Source organism: Oryx dammah, unplaced genomic scaffold, assembly GCF_014754425.2.
Source record: "Oryx dammah isolate SB20612 unplaced genomic scaffold, SCBI_Odam_1.1 HiC_scaffold_29, whole genome shotgun sequence".
Classification (NCBI taxonomy): Eukaryota; Metazoa; Chordata; class Mammalia; order Artiodactyla; family Bovidae; genus Oryx; species Oryx dammah.
Genome location: NW_024070213.1, coordinates 17,327,253 through 17,348,659, shown reverse-complemented (window position 1 = coordinate 17,348,659; position 21,407 = coordinate 17,327,253). Strand labels below are relative to the sequence as shown.

Below are 21,407 nucleotides of genomic sequence, written 5' to 3'. Positions count from 1 at the left end.
ATTCGTGTTTCCTTTAGTGAAGGATTTCTAGGAATAAGTTCTCTATGAATGTTACCTGGATTCCCCAAATGTTAGGTGAATATTTTCCTTTAATCCTTCTTTCTTACTTTCCTCTCTGTCTCTCACTCTAGTTTTCTCTCTCTTTCTCTCTCACTCTAGCTTTCCCTCTCTCTCCTTCTTTGTCCCTCTCTTGCCCCATTTTCCCCTGAGTATGTAAAATCTTTTGGTATTAAGTTGCAGACATGATGTTCCTTTATCTCTCCCTCCCAACAACAACAACAACAAAATATTTCAGGGAATTTCCTTACATAACCACAGTTCAGTCAAAGCTTTAGAGATGTCAGCTCCAGATGACATCTAAGTGTAACCACACGAGAAACCCCAAAGATAGAATTGCCAAGTTGAATCTTTCCCAAATTACTGACCCAGGAAATCGTGAGTAAAAAAAAAAAAAAATTCCTTCAACTGCTAAGTTTGGGGGAAATTTTGTTATACAGTATTATTAAACAGGCACTTACCATATGACCAGCATTTCTAAATAGAGGAATATTTATCCTCTGATCTTGCATTTTACTATTTCTACTTTATGTTGATCTAATGTGCTGATACATGAGTTCTTAATTCAGTTATTAACTTTTACAGCTGTAGAATTTTCATTTGTTTTTATTGTCATTTCTCTGCCAAGATACACATTGTGTTAATTAATTCTTTGAGAACTTTAATCATGGCTATTTAAATTCTCTGTCAGACTATAAAACTCCTAGAGGAAAACATAGATAGAACACTGTTTGACATTAATTGCAAAAAGATCTTTTTTGACTAACCTCCTAGAGTAAGGAAAATAAAAACAAAAATAAACAAGTAGGGCCTAATTAAACTTAAAAGCTTTTGCATAGCAAAGGAAACCAAAAACAGAACAAAAAGACAACTTTCAGAATAGGAGAAAATATTTGCAAATGAAGCAACTGACAAGGGATTAATCTTCAAAATACACAAACAACTCAATGAAAAAATGGGAAAAAGACCTAAATAGACATTTTTCCAGATATACAGATGACTAACAAATACATGAAAAGATGTTCAACATCACTAATTAGTAGAGAGATGCAAATCAAAACTACAGTCAGGTATTACTTCACATCAGTCAGAATGTCTATCATTAAAAAAATCTACAAACAATAAATGATGGAGAGAATGCACAGAAAAGGGAATCCTCCTACATATGGGTATGTAAATTGGTACAACTACTATGGAGAGCAGTATGGAGGAGGTTCCTCAAAAAACTTAAAATAGAACTATTGTAGGACTCAGCAATCCCACTCCTGGGCACATACCTGGAGAAAATCATCATTCAAAAGAGACACAGATGTATAGAACAGTCTTTTGGACTCTGCGGGAGAGGGAGAGGGTGGGATGATTCGGGAGAATTGCACTGAAACATGTATAATATCATATATGAAACGAGTCACCGGCCCAGGTTCAATGTATGATACTGGATGCTTGGGGCTGGTGCACTGGGACGACCCAGAGGGATGGTACAGGGAGGGAGGAGGAGGGGGGTTCAGGATGGGGAACACGTGTATACCTGTGGCGGATACATGGTGATGTATGAGAAAACCAATACAATATTATAAACTAATTAACCTCCAATTAAAATAAATAAATTTATTAAAAAAATGCATTCATCCCGATGTTCACTGCAGCACTATTTACAACAGTCAGGACACAGAAGCAACCTAAATGTCCCTCAAGGAGGAATGGGTAGAGAAGACGTGATACATATATAAAATGGAATATTACTCAGCCATAAAAAGGAAAAAAGTTGTGTCATTTGCAGAGACATGGATAGACTTGGAGATTGTCATGTAGAGTAAAGTAAATCAGAATGAGAAAAACAAATATTGCATAACATCACTTATATGTGGAATCTAGAGAAATGGTAGAGATGAACTTGATGCAAAGCAGAAATAGAAACACCACCTAGATAACAAATATTTGGATACTAAGAGGGAAAATGAAGAGTGGGATGAATTGGGACATTGAGATTGGCATTTACATACTGTTGATGTACTGTGCTTTGTCCTTAGTCCCTCAGTCGTGTCCCACTCTTTGTGACCCCATGGACTGTAGCCCCCCAGGCTCCTCTGTCCATGGGGATTCTCCAGGATAGAATAGTGGGGTGGGTTGCCATGCCCTTCTCCAGGGGATCTTCCCAACCCAAGGATCAAACCCAGGTCTCCTGCATTGCAGGCGGATTCTTTACCGTATGAGCCACCAGACTCAAAAGCCCTACACTATTGATACTAAGTATAAAATAGATATCACCTGGAGAATCTCATAGACATGGAGCGTGACGGGCTACAATCCATAGTGTCACAGAGTCAGACATGATTGAAGTGGCTTAGCATGCACTCACACATAATAACCTATTGTATAGCACAAGGAACGCTACTCAGGGTTCTGTGGTGACCTAAATAGGAAGTAAATCCAAGAAAGAGGGGATATACATATACACATACACATATGTACATATGTATATATGTGTGTGTGTATGTTGTTGTTATTGTTTAGTTGCTGAGTTGTGTCCAGCTCTTTTGTGACCTCTTGGACTGCAGCCTGCCATGCTCCTTTGTCCATAGTATTTCCCAGGCAAGAATACTGGAGTGGCTTGCCATTTCTTTCTCCAGGGGATCTTCCCAACCCAGGGATGGAACCCCAGTCTCCAGTTTGGCAAGCAGATTCTTCATCACTGAGTCATCTACGAAGCTCAATGTATAACTTAACTAAATTTGCTGTACAGCAGAAGCTACCACAATATTGTAAAGCAATTATACTCAAATAAAAATTAATAAAATAAATTCTCTGTTAGGTAACTCTAAGAGCCAAATACCCTGGGAAATTTTTAAATGTTTCTTTTTCCTCTTGGTTTTCGATGAGATCTCTTTTATATATGTATTTTTTAAAACACAAACATTGTAGATAAGAAATTGTACAAATCCTTCAGAAAGGATCTTGTTTTGCTTCTTCTATTTAAGGGATAGATTTAAGGACAGACCAACTTATTTAAACCCATTCTTAAGGCAAAGCTTGGCTTAAAACAGGAATTGTGGCCTTGTCAGTACCAGGGCTCTTCATAGAGAAAGGAAGTACTAAAATTATGATAACTTTACTGGTATGTTGCAGCTTTCATCTCAGCTCCATCACTGGGTCATTTTTTTTTTCTTTTGAAATTTTTACTTTATATTGGGGGTATAGCCGATTAACAGTGTTACTATAGTTTCAGGTGAACAGCCAGGGACTCGGCCATACATATACATGGATCCGTTTTCCCCCAAATTCCCCTCGCCTCCTAAAAATTATTTAGTTTAACTGAGTTTCCTGTTCAACCCTCCCAACCCTCTTATCATTGCTGTTTCTTCAGGAAATCAGACCCAGGCGCTGCCCCAGTGCGACCACTTTGTGTCTGAACCAGCAGGGTCTGCAGCCTCAGAGGAGAGCGCCTCCTACTGCTCAGGTGAGGGTTCCACAGGACAGAAGACCCTTCTCATTCCTCAGGTCAACAACGCCCCACTGTCCCATTTCTCTCTCAGACAGCAGACAGCTCCGCCTGGTGGACGGGGGCGGTCCCTGCGCGGGGAGAGTGGAGATCCTTGACCAGGGCTCCTGGGGCACCATCTGTGATGACAGCTGGGACCTGGACGATGCCCGCGTGGTGTGCAGGCAGCTGGGCTGTGGAGACGCCCTCAATGCCACGGGGTCTGCTCACTTCGGGGCAGGATCAGGGCCCATCTGGCTGGACGACGTGAACTGTTCTGGAAATGAGTCCCACGTGTGGAGGTGCCCTTCCCGGGGCTGGGGGCGGCACGACTGCAGACACAAGGAGGACGCCGGGGTCATCTGCTCAGGTCTGCGCTGCACACTGTCTACAGTCTGGGAGAGGGATTGGGCCCTGGAGGACGGGAATCTGAGCCCCAAGGGAGAGATGCTGAAACGAGAAGAGAAGGAGGCTTCCTCCCATGGATCCTGTCTTTCCAGCAGACATGAAGACGAGGTGCTTTCACTTCCTCCTGCAGCAGCTGACAATCTGGTCCTTTCTTCTCAACAGTGTTCCCTGGCAGAGCCTTTTCTCACAGTTTTTCTTGAAATCAGGGTTCACTCTTCTGGTACATAGAGTAGAGAAGTCTTAAAGCCATGGTTCTAGTTTTTGTTTGTTCTGTAACAAATTGCCACATAGTTAATGGTTTAAAACAACATATTTATTTCCTTACACGTCTCTAGCTTAGATGTCCAGCAGGGATCTCAGTGGACTGGGATCAAGGTATCAGCAGGGCCACAACACTTCTGAGCCTCTGGGAAAGAATCTGTTTCCTGTCTTTTCAAGCTTCTAGAAACTGCCTGCCTTCCTTCACTCATAACCCCATTCTGTTCATCATCAGACCAGCAACGCTCCACCTCTCTTACCGTTATACATATTCACATCTCCCTCTAGCCAGAATGAGGAAAAGGATTCCCCTTTAAAGGATAGTGAGTCTAAGAATGTGATTAGACTGTGCTCAGGTGGTTAATCCACCATATTTCAGGTTAATCTCACCATCCCAAGGTCCTTACCTTAATCAAAGTCCCTTTTGCCAGATAAGGAAATAGTCACAGGTCCATTACTTTATCTGCCTTTGCACTGTCCACATCACATCCCTTTCATACACTCTCTTAGATATTTTGTCAGGAAGCAGGAGTCAGCTCCCTCTCCCTGCCGGTGTCCAGGTTGGTCTTCCTCTCACTTCATATCCACTACATCATGGTGGTAGAAATATTTAGAAAGACACAAATGGACAAAGTCAGGTGAAAAGGAGACAGGTTTTACTCTGGTCATCTAATGGGTTTGCTTCCTCAGCTGGGTCACAGATGAATGTTCACAATTTTGGGGAGACAGGAAGACCCAGAGCACTGAGTGGGGTGCTCACTGTGTCCTGTCTCCTCCCTTTCAATCTTAGAGTTCCTGGCCCTCAGGATGGTCAGCGAGGACCAGCAGTGTGCTGGGTGGCTGGAAGTTTTCTACAACGGGACCTGGGGCAGTGTCTGCCGCAGCCCCATGGATGATGTCACCGTGTCCGTCATCTGCAGTCAGCTTGGCTGTGGGGACAGTGGAACCCTCAGCTCTTCTGTTGCTCTTAGGGAAGGTTCTAGACCCCGGTGGGTAGATTTAATCCAATGTCGGAGAACAGATACCTCTCTCTGGCAGTGTCCTTCTGACCCTTGGAAATACAGTTCATGCTCTCCAAAGGAGGAAGCCTACATCTCATGTGCAGGTGACTTATGTCTGTTTCTATGTCTTTCCCAACTCTGTAGGATGTTATTAGTGAGATTTCATATTTTAAAATCTAAGTGATGGGTTTAAGTTGAGTTTATAAAATGAATTTTGGATGGAGCTAATTTTATCCACTGTTTCAAACTTGCTTTATTAAAAATTTTTGATATAATTGACATGACTCTATATTGTTTGCCATTGCAACATAATGGTTATGAATTTTTGCATATTGATAAATGATCACTACAGTAAGTCTAGTTATATCCATCACCATATATGTAGCTAAATATTTTTCCTATATGATAAGAATGTTTAAGATGTATTTTCTCACCATCTTTCAAATAGACAATATGGTAATCATTATGGTCACCATGCTCTCTTTACTTATTAATTTTATAACTCACGGTTATACCTTTTGACTACCTTTGCCCACACCAAATCTACCATCTCTGGTAGCCACTAACTACTCAGAATCTCTGAACTTGCTTTTTGCTTTAAGATTACATATATAAATGAGATCATATGTTGTTTTCTTTCTCTGATTTGTTTCACTTAGCATAATGCCCTCAAGGTCCATCCATGTTGTTGAAACTGGCAAGATTTTCTTCTTTTTTATGGGTGGATATATATCTGCATTACATTTTCTTTATTCATTCATCCATCAGTGAAGACTTACATTGTTTGGCTCTTGTAAATATTGCTATAAAATACTAAAAGATGATGTTAAAGTGCTGCGACCAATATGTCAGCAAATTTGGAAAATTCAGCCGTGGCCACAGGACAGGAGAAGGTCAGTTTTCATCCCAATCTCAAAGAAAGGCAATGTCAAAGCATGTTCAAACTACCCCACAATTGTGCTCATTTCACATGCTAGCAAGGTTATGCTCAAAGTCTTTCAAGCCAGGCTTCAGCAGTAAGTGAACTGGGAACTTCCAAGATGTACAAGCTGGGTTTCGAAAAGGCAGAGGAACCAGAGATCAAATTGCCAACATTTGCTGGGTAATAGAGTAAGCCAGAGAATTCCAGAAAAACATCTGCTTCACTGACTACACTAAAGTCTTTGACCATGTGGATCTCAACGAACTGTGGAAAATTCTTAAAGGGATGAGAATAGCAGAGCACCTTACCTGCCTCCTGAGAAACCTGTATGCAGATCGAAAAGCAGCAGTTAGAACTGGACATGAAACAACCGACTGGTTCTACATTGGGAAAAGAGTTCATCAAGGCTGTATATTGTCACTCTGTTTATTTAACTTATATGCAGAGTACATCATGGGAAATGCCTGGCTGGAAGAATCACAAGCTGAAATCAAGATTGCTGTGAGAAATATCAACAACCTCAGATAGGCAGATGATACCACTCTAATGGCAGAAAGTGAAGAGGAATTGAAGAGCCTCTTGTTGAGGGTGAAAGAGGAGAGTGAAAAAGCTGGCTTAATCGTGGCATCTGGCCCCATCACTTCATGGCAAATAAAAAAAGGAAAAGTGGAAACAGTGACAGATTTTCTTTTCTTGGGCTCCAAAATCTCTGCCGATGCTGTTTTCAGCCATGAGATTAAAAGAGGCTTGCTCCTTGGAAGGAAAGCTATGACAAACCTAGACAGAGTATTAAAAAGCAGAGACATCAATTTGCTGACAAAGGTCCATATAGTCAAAGCTATGGTTTTTCCATTAATCATGTATGGATGTGAGAGTTGGATTATAAAGAACCTGAATGCTAAAGAGTTGATGATTTTGAATTGTGATGCTTGGACACCACAATTGAATTGAAAGTCCTTTGGGCAGCAAGGAGATCAAACCAATCAATCCTAAAGGAAATCAACCCTGAATATTCTTTGGAAGGACTGATGCTGAAGCTGAAGCTCCAATACTTTGGCCACCTGCTGAGAAGAGCTGACTCATTGGAAAAGACCCTGATGCTGGGAAATATTGAAGGCAGAAGAAGAAGGGGGCCACAGGGGATGGGATAGTTAGATAGCATCACCCGTTCAGTGGACATGAATTTGAGCAAACTTTGGGAGTTGGTGAAGGACAGAGGAGCCTGGCATGCTGCAGTCCATGGGGTTGCAAAGAGTCAGACACAACCTAGCAACTGAACACATGTTGCTGCAGTGAACATTGGGTTTTCAAGTTAGTGTTTTTGTTTCCTTCAGATAAATACTCCAAAGTGAAATTCCTAAATCATATGGCAGTTCTATTTTTAATTTTTGATGCACCTCAACTGTTTCCATAGGGGCTGCATCAACTTACATTCCCTCTAACTGTGCAAAAGCTTTCCTGTCTCCTCACATTCTCCTCAACTCCTGTTATTTCTTCTGTTGGATAAAAGCCTTTCGAGAGGATATGAGGTCATATCTCATTGTGGTTTTGATTTGTATCTTCTGATGATTAGTAGTGTTAAGCACGCTTTCATGTACCTATTGGCAAGTTGTATGTATTCTTTAAAAAAATGTCTGTTCAGGTTCTCTGCCCATTTTTAAAAAATCCAATTTTTTTTTTGCTACTGAGTTGTTTGAGTTCCTTGTGTACTTTGCATAATAATCCTTACCAGAAATATAATATGCAAATATTTTCTCCAATTCCATAGGTTGCTTTTTCACTTTGTTGATGGTTCCCTTAATTGGGCAGAAGCTTTTTAGCCTTATGCCATCACAACTGCTTGTTTTTACTTTTGTTCCCTTTGCTTTTGGTGTCAAATCCAAAAAATCATCACAAAGAATGACATCAAGGATTTTATTTTCTGTTTTTTTCCTGTAGAAATTTTATGGCCTCAGGACTTGTGATCAAGTCTTTAATTTATTTTGAGTTAATTATTGTGAATGGTGTAAGATAGTGGTCCAGTTTCATTTTTTGCATGTGACTGTCCAGTATTCCCAATGCCATTTACTGAAAAAACTGTCCTTTTCCCACTGTATATTCTTGGCTTCCTTGTCAAAAGTTAATTTACCATAGAAATGTGGGTTTGCTTATGAGCTCTCTATTCTGTTCCATTGGTCTCTGTGTTCATTTTCATACCAACAACATACTGTTTTGATTAGTATAGCTTTGTAATATAGTGTGAAATCAGGAAGCACAACACCTCTAGCTTTGTTATTCGTTCTCAAGATTGCTTTGGTGTTCAGCATCTTTTGTGATTCCATGCAAATTTTAGGATTGTTTCTTCTGTATCTGTGAAAATTTCCATAGGAATTTTGATAAGGATTGCAGTGAATCTGTAGATTGCTTTGGGTAGTATGAGCATGTTAATAATATTAGATCTTCCAATCCACAAGCACAGAATATCTTTCCATTTATTTGAGTCATCTTCAGTATCTTTCATCAGTGTCTTATAGTTTTCAGTGTACAGGTCTTTTACCTCCTTGGTTAAATTTATTCCTAGGTTTTTAATCCATTTTTCATGCAAATGTAAATAGAATTATTTTCTCCTTATGGCAGTTTCTTGTTAGTGTATAGACATGCAACTGATTTTTGTATATAGATTTTTCATTCTACATCTTTACTGACTGTATTAGTTCTCATATTTTTGGTGAAGTCTTTAGTGTTTTCTACATATAATATCAAGTAAGGGAGTTTCTTTCCTCATGATTTGGATGGTAAAGAATCTGTCTGCAATGCAAGAGACCTGGGTTCAATTCCTGGGTTGGGAAGATCCCCTGGAGGAGGAAATAGCAACCCACTCCAGTATTCTTGTCTGGAGAAACCCATGGAGAGAGGAGCCTGGTGGGCTATAGTCCTGGGGGTCACAAAGAGACAAAACATGAGTGAGCGACTAACACTTTCATTTTTCAATCTGGAAAAAGTGTCAATTTTGCCTCTTCCTTTCAGATTTGGATGTCTTGATTTTCTTTTTATTGCCTGATGGACCTGGATAGGACTACCAAAGCTAAGTTGAGTAAAAGTGGTGAGAGTAGACATTTTTGTCTTGTGTCTGATTTCAGAGGAAAAGCTTTTTTTTTTTTTATAGTCAAGTATGATGTTAGCTGTGAATTTCTCACATGGCCTTAATTATGCTGAGATGCAATCCTTCTATACCTACTTTGTAAAAGAATTTTTACCATAAATGGATGTTGAATTTGTCACTTTTTCTGCATGCTTTGAGGATACGATTTTTATCTTCATTTTGTTTATTTGGTATATCACATTGATTAATTGTGAATGTTGAACTATCCTTGCATCTGTAGAACAAATATCACTAGATCGTGGTGTATGATTCTTTTAATGTTATTGTCAAATTAATTCAGTTTTCTAATATTTTGTTGAGGATTTTTGCACTTGTATTTATCAGAGTATTAGCCCATAATTTTCTTTTCTCATGGTGTCCTTATCTGGCTTTGGTATCAGAATAATGTTGGCCTCATAAGGTGAATTTGGAAGTGTTCCTTTCTTCTGTTTTTAGAAGAGTTTGAGAAGGCTCTACCACTAAATACTGTTACATTGGGAACTGAGATTTTGACAGTAAATGTTGAATGAAATAAATAAATGTTGGAGAGGGCGACAAATGGTCAAACCAAAGCACTTTATTCCTTCTACATTTCTCTCTCTGTTTCTCTCCTTCCCTCCCCCTCCACATACACAAACCCACAGCTAAGAATGTGGCGAGAGATATTTCAAAAGCAGAGGCTCACTCCCTTCCTTGCCTCTCTTTTTTCATCTCTTTGTCTTTTCCATTTGAAGGCCAAAGAGGCATTAAACTGTTAGACCTTTTATTGATGATGTTTTCCCTACAGTTAAACTCCGTGAACTGAGAGGTGGTAAAGTCTTTGACTGTGAAAATGAGCAACCCCTCACAGAGGTCCTGCCATCATTTTCTCAAAGGTTCTCGGCATAGAGTGGGTAGGAGGTTTGATAGGATGATCTGGAAAGAATATTAAAATTTTGATACTTTATGACACGTACTATTTACCCTTATTTTGTGTGTGTGTGTGTGTGTTGTTTTGAATTTGTATTTATTTCTATCAGCTTCAATTCTTTATATATATTTTTTCAGTCTTTTGTTCATTGTTTGTAGGAAGAAGACCCAAGAGCTGTCCAACTGCTGCCCCCTGCACAGGTACGTCAGCCTGCCCCCTCCCCTAGGCTCCCAGGCGCTCCTTCCTCCCACCAGGGCAGTCACAGGAGGGGCTGCTGCCTTTTCAGACAGAGAGAAGCTCCGGCTCAGGGGAGGAGACAGCGAGTGCTCAGGGCGGGTGGAGGTCTGGCACAGCGGCTCCTGGGGCACCGTGTGTGATGACTCCTGGAGCCTGGCAGAGGCTGAGGTGGTGTGTCAGCAGCTGGGCTGTGGCCGGGCCCTGGAAGCCGTGCAGGCCGCGACATTCGGCCCTGGAAATGGGAGCATCTGGCTGGACGAGGTGCGATGCGGGGGCCGGGAGTCCTCCCTGTGGGACTGTGCTGCGGAGCCCTGGGGGCAGAGTGATTGCAAGCACGAGGAGGATGCTGGTGTGAGGTGCTCTGGTGAGTGAGGTGCTCTGGGTCCACCCTGGGTGAGCTGGGGCAGCAAGGGGTAGCAGGCTGAGCCGGGCATGGTGGGGAGTTTGTATCCTGACAGCATCTTGGTGCTGGGGCTCTGACCTAGGACGGGAGAGCTGGGAGGACTGGATACTGATGTTGTGGAGACAGGGGTGATTTCAGGCTAAGGAGGGAAAAATGAGCTGTCCTGTGTTCTGGCCAATCACCCTGCTCCAAACTGCTGTTTTTCTCTTTAGGTGCAAGGACAACATTGCCCGTGACTACAGCAGGTACTGTGATCCATCCACGAGCAGGGGAGAATACTCAAATACTGGGGACCTGTTCTGTGGGCTCTCTGACAACTCAAGAGAAGAAAGAGCCTGAGGAGTTTGTGGCTGTTGGGGAGGAGCCAGGGCATTACTTTGGGGAAATCCCCTGCCTTGGTTCCCAGGGTCAAATGTTCTCATGCCTGGGGGTCCAAGTGAGTCTGGTTTCCATGTTGTAGAATCTAAGTATCTCCCACTTGCCCCTGTGTGTTGCTCATTCATCATCAGTGAGGTGCGGGTCCCAGGACTGTTTGATGCTCTGTCTCCTGAAGCCCAAGGAGAAGGGATGAGCTGGGTCCTGAGAGGCTGTCTCGGCAGGGCAGCTCCCTGACAATCCCTGGCTCTGCCTCGGGGCCACACTGGCCAGAGTGGAGTTGACTTGTCTCAGGAGGAGACCCAGAGGAGGCCAGTCTGTTAGTGTACTTGTGTCTGAGGCTGGGACGCCATCATCTGGAGCTCCCTGAAAATGCTGGCAGGGGTTTCTCTGTGCCTCTGTGTGACCTTCTCCAACCTTCTTCCCTTGTTTTCTTTAGGGACAAGAACAACTTCAAATCCTCTCCCTGGCGTCTTCTCCCTGCCTGGGGTCCTCTGCCTCATCCTGGGGGCCCTTCTCTTCCTGGTCCTCATCATCCTGGTGACTCAGCTGCTCAGATGGAGAGCAGAGCGCAGAGGTGCGCTGCAGGGGGAACTGGGGACCAGGGAGAGTGTGTGGAGGCAGGAGATGGGGCAGCTGTGAGGAGGGGAACTTGGGCCACGTCTCTGTTCTGAGTCTGTAGAGCTCCATGTGCTCCGTGCTGAGCTCTAAGGGCTGAGTAGACAGAGGTTCTTAGGACTGGCGTGTGAACTCTCATAAGGCTTGTACTTTCCTTTGAGACCAGACAAGTTGGGGCTGAGCTGTGGATTCAGGTCAGATGAGGGGAGAAGGTGCCGACATGGTGCACGGGGTGGGAGGTTAAGCCGAGGCCCTGGCAGCCCCCGTGTGAGCACTGGGGAGATGAAGGTGGGCTGGCTGGATCGGGGTGTCTGGGGCGGCTTCTCTGACCTGCTGGGGGATCTCTCAGCCTTATCCAGCTATGAAGATGCTCTTGCTGAAGCCGTGTATGAGGAGCTCGATGACTTTGTGACTCGGAAGGAGGGTTTTCTTGGTAGTCCAGGTGGGTGTCTCTGTCTGCCTTCCTGGGACCTCTGGTTGTCACCACTTACTGGGTGTGCGGGTCTTCTCAGCATCCACAGACCCCACATGTGCCCCAGGCTCACAGAGGCGGCTCTCCAAAGTGGCAGGATGGCCTCTCGAGCCCTGTGAGCCCCCAGCCTCCATTTACATGGCAGGAGCCAGGCTTGTCCCTTCCCAACCTTAACACAGGTCCCGTGGGTGTGGAGAGGGTCGTTCTGTGTGTTGTGTGATGTTTGTCTCCACATTAGGCTTCCTGTCAGATGACTCAGTGATTAAGCTGCCGTATTACACCAGGGACGGTGAGGGGTACAGTGACTACAGATCTGCACCAGGTAAAGGAGGCGAACCCGCCTCGGCTGGGCTTTGGGGAGGAGAGTTTCCCTCCTCACAGTGACAAGATGCAAGGGGAACAGTCTTCCTCTGATGGACCAGAGGCATCCCTTGTGTCCAGATGGGGTCCACTCTTCCTCTTCTCTGGCTCTTCTGTGGTGTCTCACATTGGGGCTGGTCTGTGTCCAGAATCACAACAGGCACACAATGTTTTAAAAAATAACAACTGTAAAGCACAATTTGTTGAAGTATTTTAGTAATGTTCAGTGGCATAAGAGTAGCTTTGAGATATGTAGTTTCCTTCAGGAAATCTTAAGATATATAAAATCATGTTTTGGTTTAGGGGTACATCAAAATGAAACATGGTCTTAGAGAAAGAGTCCTTTAAATCAAGAAGTGACTGGTGCCTCTATTTAGCAATTCAGAAACTCTTGATCACAAGGGATCTTAGATATTTCCCAGACCAACCCACTTACTGTGGTTTCATCACATCCCCTTGTCTCTCTTGGAACCCCCAGATGAGAGGACTGATGTCCCTGCTGAAAATTATGATGATGCTGAAGAGGTATTAGTGCCTGGGGCTCCTCCTGCCTCTCAGAGGAGTGAGGAAAAACTGTCCCTAGAGGAGGATGGAGTGAGGTCCCTCCAGAAAGGTGAGTGGGGTCAGCTGATCTACTATTTTTCAATCTGGAAAGGGTGAATTTGTGCTCCTCAATGCCCGGCCTCCCTAGAGATTCAAAATATAGGTAATCTCATACATTTGATAGCATCATCTTGACCATATGCCATCTTTAATGCCGTTAGATTCCTTGCAAGGAGTGAGGAATCATGCTACTTTTGGCATTTATGTCTCCCTAATGTGACATAAACTTATCATTTTATATGTGATATACTTGCACTAAGATTTATAGGTTATGGAATTTCCTGGTAGTCCAGTGGTTAGGACTCTGTGCTTTTACTGCTAAGGCCTAGGTTCAACCCTGGTCAAGGAACTAAGATCCCACAAGCATTGTGTCATGGCCAAAAGAGAAATTTATTGATTAATTGAGCATATTTATAAAGAAAACTAAGTGCCAAAGAATTGATGCTTTGGGACTGTGGTGTGGACTGCAAGGATATCAAACCGGTAAATCCTAATGGAAATCAGTTCTGAATATTCATTGGAATGACTGATGTTGAAGCTGAAGCTTCAATACTTTGGCCATCTGATGTGAAGAACTGACTCATTGGAAAAGAACCTGACGCTGGAAAAGATTGAAGGCAGGAAGAGAAGGGGACGACAGAGGATGAGATGGTTGGATGACATCACCAACTCGATGGAGCTGAGTTTGAGTAAGCTCTGGGAGTTGGTGATGGACAGGAAAGCCTGGAGTGCTGCGGTCCATTCAGTGGTAAAAAGTCAGCCACAAGAGAGTGGCTGAACTGAACTGATACATGAAAGGTAGAGATTTAAAAATATATATTGCAGTATTGAATTGGGTGAAACATTTTTATAATCTAAGATGAGCTCTGTTTATATGTTAACATTAACAAGTACAAAGTCTATGATACATGGTGACCTTAACATTAAGCCATGGTGGTGGATCATAGACTCCGCATTTGTGATCAGTTCGATGGGCTGGAAGAAGCACAAGCTGAAATCAAGATTGCTGGGGGAAATATCGATAACCTCAGATATGCAGATGACACCACCCTTATGGTAGAAAGTGAAGAAGAACTAAAGAGCCTCTTGATGAAAGTGAAACAGGAGACTGAAAAAGTTAGCTTAAAGCTTAACATTCAGAAAACTAAGATCAGGGCATCCAGTCCCATCACTTCATGGGAACTAGATGGGGAAACAGTGGAAACAGTATCAGACTTTGTTTTTTGGGCTCCAAAAATCACCGCAGATGGTGATTGCAGCCATGAAATTAAAAGACCCTTACTCCTTTGGCTCAGATGGTAAAGCATCTGCCTGCAATGTGGGAGACCTGGGTTTGATTCCTGGGTTGGGAAGATCCCCTGGAGAAGGAAATGACAATCCATTCCAGCACTCTTGCCTGGAAAATCCCATGGACGGAGGAGCCTGATAGGCTACAGTCCATGGGATGGCAAAGAGTCGGACACGACTGAGCAACTTCACTTTCTTTTCTTTCTTTCTTTACTCCTTGGAAGGAAACTTATGACCGACCTCGATAACATATTAAAAAGCAGAGACAGTACTTTGCCAACAAAGGTCCATCTAGTCAAGGCTATGGTTTTTCCAATAGTCATGTATGCATGTGAGAGTTGGACTGTGAAGAAAGCTGAGCACCGAAGAATTGTTGCTTTTGAACTATGGTGTTGGAGAAGACTCTTGAGAATCCCTTGGACTGCAAGGAGATCCAATCAGTCCATCCTAAAGGAGACCACTCCTGGGTGTTCATTGGAAGGACTGATGCTGAGGCTGAAATTCCAATACTTTGGCCACCTCATGCGAAGAGTTGACTCATTGGAAAAGGACCCTGATGCTGGGAGGGATTGGGGGCAAGAGGAGAAGGGGATGACAGAGGATGAGATGGCTGGATGGCATCACTGATTCGATGTACATGAGTTTGAGTGAACTCCAGGAGTTGGTGATGGACAGGGAGGCCTGGCATGCTGCTATTCATGGGGTCACAAAGAGTCGGACACGACTGAGTGACTGAACTGAACTGAACTGAACTGAACTGAAGGTCTAATTTGCTCCAGTTATTTCAGTAGCCAGGAGAAGACACTCATTCACTATAAAAGAATATTTCTCCATTTGAGGGCCTGTGCAGTTTCTGGGGAGGGGTCATCTGTGGCTGTACCTGTGATACTATTTGTGAACATTTGGGATCAGAGGTCAAGTCAACTAAGAGCAGACTTGGGTTGTGAGTGAGACTTGGTTGTGAGTGAAGAATTCAGATTTTTCCTGTCTCCAGTCTCCCTTTTATTGTGAATTTGCATCTATCACCTGAGAAAGGAGAACATTTAAATTTCTTTTTATGATTCTTACTGTTTTTGAGCATCTCCTTGGTACTGTGTAGCCTGGAAGCAGGTCTTCCCAGAGCTCCTGTGTGAGTACAGCCTCAGCTCCTGTGATGTAAGATTTCCAAAGGAGCTGAGGCCCCAGAAACCACATAAACTGGATCTGAGAGGACAGCTGGGATCTATCCTCACTGTAACTGATGTGAAATAGCCTGAGCCTCCTGCCCACACCTCGGTCCCAGGGGTGCTTTGTCATCACCACTTGCTTGACTCCCTTCCACTGTTGGGCTTTGTCCTGTCCCCATGTCTCAGTTCTAATCAAACTTCTCTGTACTATTTCAGGCTCTTCTCTGAACTTCTCCAGAGAGGTGGCTGATCCTGGGGAAGGAGAAGAGAGCCCCTGGCTGCTCCAGGGGAAGAAAGGGGACCCTGGATATGATGACGTTGAGCTAAGTGCCTTGGGAACACCTCCAGTAACTTTCCCATGATCTTGTATTAAATATGAGATGAAGACTCAGATATTCTAATTGCTTCTATTTCAGTAGAGTAGTGCTGACCTGTAACTGTTTTATATGGAAATTGCTCAAAATGAAATATTCTGAATAAAGTAACTTTTTGCTGTGTTGGTAATTTAGCAAGTTCCACGTCAAATGCTTTTAGAGGATTGGTCCTCAAACACCATTTTCCTTACAGGAAATGCAAGATGAGTGAGCTGACCTGCTCTCTCACCTGTGTTAGAGGCTAATGAGAGCATGATTTTACCCTGGATCACAAATGCTCCAGGTCACTCTTATTTAGAAAAGGATGTAAACTTGGTCCACATTCACATACTCCTTCCTAACAAGATGAACTCATGGAAAAAAACCCAATCCTGAACTTTCCTGGATGCTCTCCCTGAGATGGCACATCACCTGTTTGTCACCTGTTCTTGGGCACAAGACTGGGTGTGAGTTTCAAAGTGGAAGGTTGGCTGGTAAGAGAGAATGGATACAACTTTCCTTATCCTGCCTAAGTGTTCACAGGCCAGTTCAAAATCTAACTGTACACAGCTACATCTTCCTTTTTCCTCTCTCATTTATTCCTTAAGTGGATACAGACACCTTTTTGCTCTTCTCCTTCATCTAGTTGATTATCCAATCTTTATAAATCCTTCCTTTCCTCTCCATCCCTTCCTACTATTTCTTCAGGATGCTGCTATTTCTTGTCTCTCCAAGGATCTCTCCTTCTAAGTGAATTATATCAGCTCATATATATCTTCAAGTTGATGGAGGGCAAATTGATGCTCACCCACACCCTGTATTCAGGTGGGGCAAGGGGACAAAAGTGGAGACCTAGGCAGAGGGGATCCAGAAGAATGGATGTAGACAGAAAGATCAGAAACAGTTGGCTATTTATGTTTCAGAGATGTAGATGGTGGGGTCTGGTATAACTGATCTCTTAGAGGAAGAATTTCAGACCAATGGGATTCTTTGAAAACATCTATTTTCAGATGTTTCAAGATTGTTTCAAGGTTGCTTTAATCTGTTTACTACTGAAAATGTAATTGTGATCCTGCCATGATTCCTCAGGGTAGAGAGAGCTGTCATGTAGGAGTGACCAAGTAAAGATTACATTTACACAACACCCCAAATCTCCCACCCTGACCCCTACCAACACCAATTCCATTGTGGACATCATGGAGAAGCTGCTGAACTAATATAAAACCTGAGAGTGCTGGGTTCTTTGTGAGCTGGACCTATTACTTGGTTGATGACTCTGGAAGGTTTCCAGGGCTCCAAACTACACTCATGTTTGCAGGTTCATATTTCTAGGCTGTGCTTGGGGATGGGAAGATGCCCAGGGCTTCTCCCAGGGCAGCTTACATGGCTATTCACCACTGGGAAGTAGCGAAATAAGTGACTAATGATGAAATGAAGCACACACACCAAGAAACTCAGGGAACTCCAAGAAAACACAGATAAACTATTAAACAAATTCAGGAAGAAAACATATGAACAAAAGACGATTAAAAAATATTTGTCGTCATCATTATTACTGTTTTTAATTTTTGGTTGCACTGGGTCTTTGTTGCTGCACATGGGCTTTCTCTAGTTTCAGCAGGCAGGCACTGCTCTTCTTTGTGGATAGCAGGTTTCTCTATGCGCGGGCTTCTCTTACTGTGGAGGACAGGCTCTAGGCACCCAGGCTTCAGGGCTTGCAGCAGGCCACCTCCTATTTGTGGTTTGTGGGTCCTAGAGCTCGGGCTCAGTAATTATTGAGCTAGGATGAGTTATTCTGCAGAATAAACTCAGTTTTTTTTTTTTTTTTACAGAGATAGAAATCCAAAAAAAAAAGAGAAAGTAAACAAGGAGTTTGCTGATGGTTTAGTGGTTAGGATTCAATGCATTTACTGCTGTGGTCTGGATTCAATCCTGGTAAGGAGCTGAGATCCCTCAAGCTTTGCAGTGAGGCAAACAGAATGACAGAAGGAACCAAACAGAAAAATGAACCAAACATAAATTCAGTTACTTAAGGTTCAGTTCAGTTCAGTCCAGTGGCTCAGTCGTGTCCGACTCTTTGCAACCCCATGGACTGCAGCATATCAGGCTACCCTGTTCTTCAACAACTCCCAGAGTTTACTCTAACTCATATTCATTCAGTCGGTGATGCCATCCAACCATTTCATCTCCTGTCATCCCCTTCTCCTCCTGCCCTCAATCTTTCCCAGCATCAGGGTCTTTTCCAATGAGTCAGTTCTTTGCATTAGGTGGTTAAAGTATTGGAGTTTCAGCTTCAGCATCAGTCCTTCCAATGAATATTCAGGACTGATTTCCTTGAGGATTGACTGGTTGGATCAGTTGCTTAAGACTACAATGACTGAAATGCAGCAAAATGAAAAATGCTACCTAGATCAGAAGACTTTGTAACTTAAAAGGCAGGACTATCAAGGTTATCTAGCCAGGGGACAAAGAAGAAAATTATTGAACAGGTGTGAAAGAACCTGTGTGAACTATGGGGTAACATTCACAGAAACAGCCCGCACATTATTGGAGTCTTGGAAGGAGAAAAGAAGGAGAAAGGGACAGAGATTGTACTTAAAGAAACAATACCAGATAAGTCCCAAATCTGATGAGATTTAGACATCCAAGTTCATGTAGCTAGTAGTAGGTCACTCCTCAGAGTTCATTCAAAATGATCATCCCCAAGACACATTGCTTGTAATCAAGAAAAAGACAGAATTTTATAAGCAGCAACAGAAAAGTAAATGCTCACAAAAGAGAAATTCCCTTAAAAATATCAGTGGACTTCTTAGTAGAAACCTGACCGTCCAGGAGAGAAAGTGATAATATATTCAATCTTATGACAAAAAAAAAAAACAAACAAAACACCCTACCAACCAAGAATATGTTTTCTCAGGAAGGTTGTTTTTCATAAATGAAGATGATATAAACACTTTCCCAATTGCAGGAATTCACCAACATTAGGCTTGGCTTACAAGATTGCTGAGGGGAGTTCTTCAAACTAAATGAAGGATGCTAATTTTTACATGAAAGAAGTGAAAATATATAGCAGACTTGTAAATGTAAATATTGAATCAAATTCAGCACACTCTAATGCTGTAGTATGGTAGTGTGCTAACCAGTTAGCTCTAGTCTAAAGGAAGTATTAAAACAGCTATAGAGAAAAATATTTTGTTAGTGGATATACAGTATAAAAAGAGGTAAATTCTGACATCAAAAACAAAAAGTGTAGAAGAGGATAAAAAGGTAGAGCTTTTGTATGTCATGGAAATTAATTTGTTATCAGTGTGGTATATATATACTGTTTTCTCTGTAAGATGTTTTATGTGAGCCATGTGGCAACAAAAATGTAAAAACCTACGGTAGATTCACAAAAAGTAAAGAGAAGGGAATCAAAGCGCAACATTATCCAAAATTATCAGTTCACAATTCTAACTGTTGTGTAGAACAGTTGAGCTGTCCTGGTCTCCACAGCATCTTTCAAGATTAGCCCCAGAGGACTCTCCTTTGCAAAGTGAAAGACTAATTAAGCTGTTTGTTATTTTAAGCCAAAGAACTCTTTCTACACCTCCTCTCCTTTCTTATATCATATAGGTGGTGTAACTGTACATTTTTAATTCCCAATTTTCTTTCTGTGATATTGCTGTGTGATTTTAATTTAAAAACTGTCAATGATAAATCATATGAATGAATATCCTGTTTCCTAATTGCGTTTGATTAAGACTTAGTAAGAATCCACATGTTAGTATGTTGTGGTTTATCTCATGTATCTTTAGAGATAGAGATTTGTGGTGTTAGTTGTGATGTATCTGTTGGTGATAAACTGCTTGCTTTTGAAAATCAAATTTTGCCTTGCTAATTGCTGAAAACATTTGCTTTAAAGCAAAAATATTACCTAAATGATGTTTTCAGAAACATTTCTTTATATTTAAGAAAATTTGTCTTCAACATTTAATACAATGCCTTTCAGCCATTCGATAAATATTAGCTGAACATCTGTTAAGTTATAGAGAGGGGAGATACAGAGCTTATACACAGGCACAGGCCTCACTCCAATCCTGGGCCCTGGCAAGGCTTCAGACAATGCCTGCAGACTGCAGGCACCTTGGTTAGCATGCCCAGATTGGGAAGCATTTGATGACAAGGAAAACAGATCTGTTCCCAGAGTCTTTGATGTTAAAGGAGGAACACATTTTCCTGTATTTCCAGTGTTCTTAGGCTGGTCTGCGGGCAGGACTCAGCTGCACCAAAGCTCCACATGCGACAGAGCCTCAGTTCATAGACTTTGAGTCTGAGCAATCACTTAGGCTTTGAACTCTGAGTGCCACCCCAGAGGCAGTGGCTTAAGAATCACCACCCACAAGAGCTCAATAGCTCTGCAGTTGGTAATTACATCAGCTCTGAGCAGAGGTGGGTTAATCATGAAGTTAATGAAGCGTGTTCTTCAGAGCCTCTCCTTGCTCCAGCCCCTTCCAAGTCCCAAGGGGGCCCCTAGGGCTGTGGTTGAAACATAGAGGACTCTATGATCCTTGCCCCTCACCATGTCTTCTGCCTGCCTTTTGCCTGTGGAAAACTTTAGTCAAAGAATAGGTTTAATTGGAGCAGCAAGAAACGTGGAAACAAAGGAAAACATTCAGAGGAGACTAAATAATAATAATGTAGTCATTAAGCACAGTAAGGACCTTTAGTTCTTTCTCAAGGGTTATGATGATATTCTGAGCCATGTCTTGGGAGCTTCTTATAGATACAGAACACCAGGTGGAGCAGTGACTACATGATGACCACTCTGTACCCAGGACTTGAGCACCCACAGTCCTGAGAACTGACTGCAAAGACATGGGAACAAGTACACCCAAGCACTACAGATTAACTGTGCCTAAAACAACCAGTGGATGTTTTGGATGGCATCGCCAACTTGATGGACATGAGTATGAGCAAGCTGTGGGAGTTGGTGATGGACAGGGAAGCCTGGTGTGCTGCAGCCCATGGGGTCGCAAAGAGTTGGACTCGACTGAGCAGCTGAACTGAACTGAAAACAACCAAGATGATGCTAATCAGACCACTGATGACCAATGTGAAGATGCCTGTTAGAGATGACTGTGCTGTTTCTGCATATAACCTCCCCCCACCCCAGCTCTGTCTATAGAGGCTCTCACCCACTTCTTGTCATGGGGTGGGCAGAGTCGGCCCTTGAACAGATGTCCAAAACCCTCCCTGCCAGTTGCCGGCATCTGAGATAAAACAAACTTTCCTTTGCATCAACCTGGCCTGTATACTGGCTTTTGAGTGGTTAGCAGCCGGACCCCTCACATATACCTTTCGGTTACATGGATATAGGTTTTGAACGTACCATTTTC

At 42.7% G+C, this 21,407-nt stretch overlaps 1 protein-coding gene across 1 annotated transcript in view; it reads left to right on the top strand.

Annotated features, from left to right (window-relative positions):
* The window catches only part of LOC120857969, a 119,240-nt gene extending 103,056 nt beyond the window's left edge, over positions 1-16,184 (top strand). Inside the window, exons 25-34 of the mRNA XM_040233890.1 lie at positions 3,422-3,905; positions 4,992-5,306; positions 10,314-10,355; positions 10,442-10,756; positions 11,008-11,040; positions 11,610-11,747; positions 12,138-12,230; positions 12,499-12,582; positions 13,099-13,233; positions 15,893-16,184. Coding sequence (XP_040089824.1) covers positions 3,422-3,905; positions 4,992-5,306; positions 10,314-10,355; positions 10,442-10,756; positions 11,008-11,040; positions 11,610-11,747; positions 12,138-12,230; positions 12,499-12,582; positions 13,099-13,233; positions 15,893-16,038 — 1,785 coding nt within the window. The 3' untranslated portion in view covers positions 16,039-16,184. The remainder of the gene's footprint in view (positions 1-3,421; positions 3,906-4,991; positions 5,307-10,313; positions 10,356-10,441; positions 10,757-11,007; positions 11,041-11,609; positions 11,748-12,137; positions 12,231-12,498; positions 12,583-13,098; positions 13,234-15,892) is intronic.
* Positions 16,185-21,407: the final 5,223 nt, after the last annotated feature.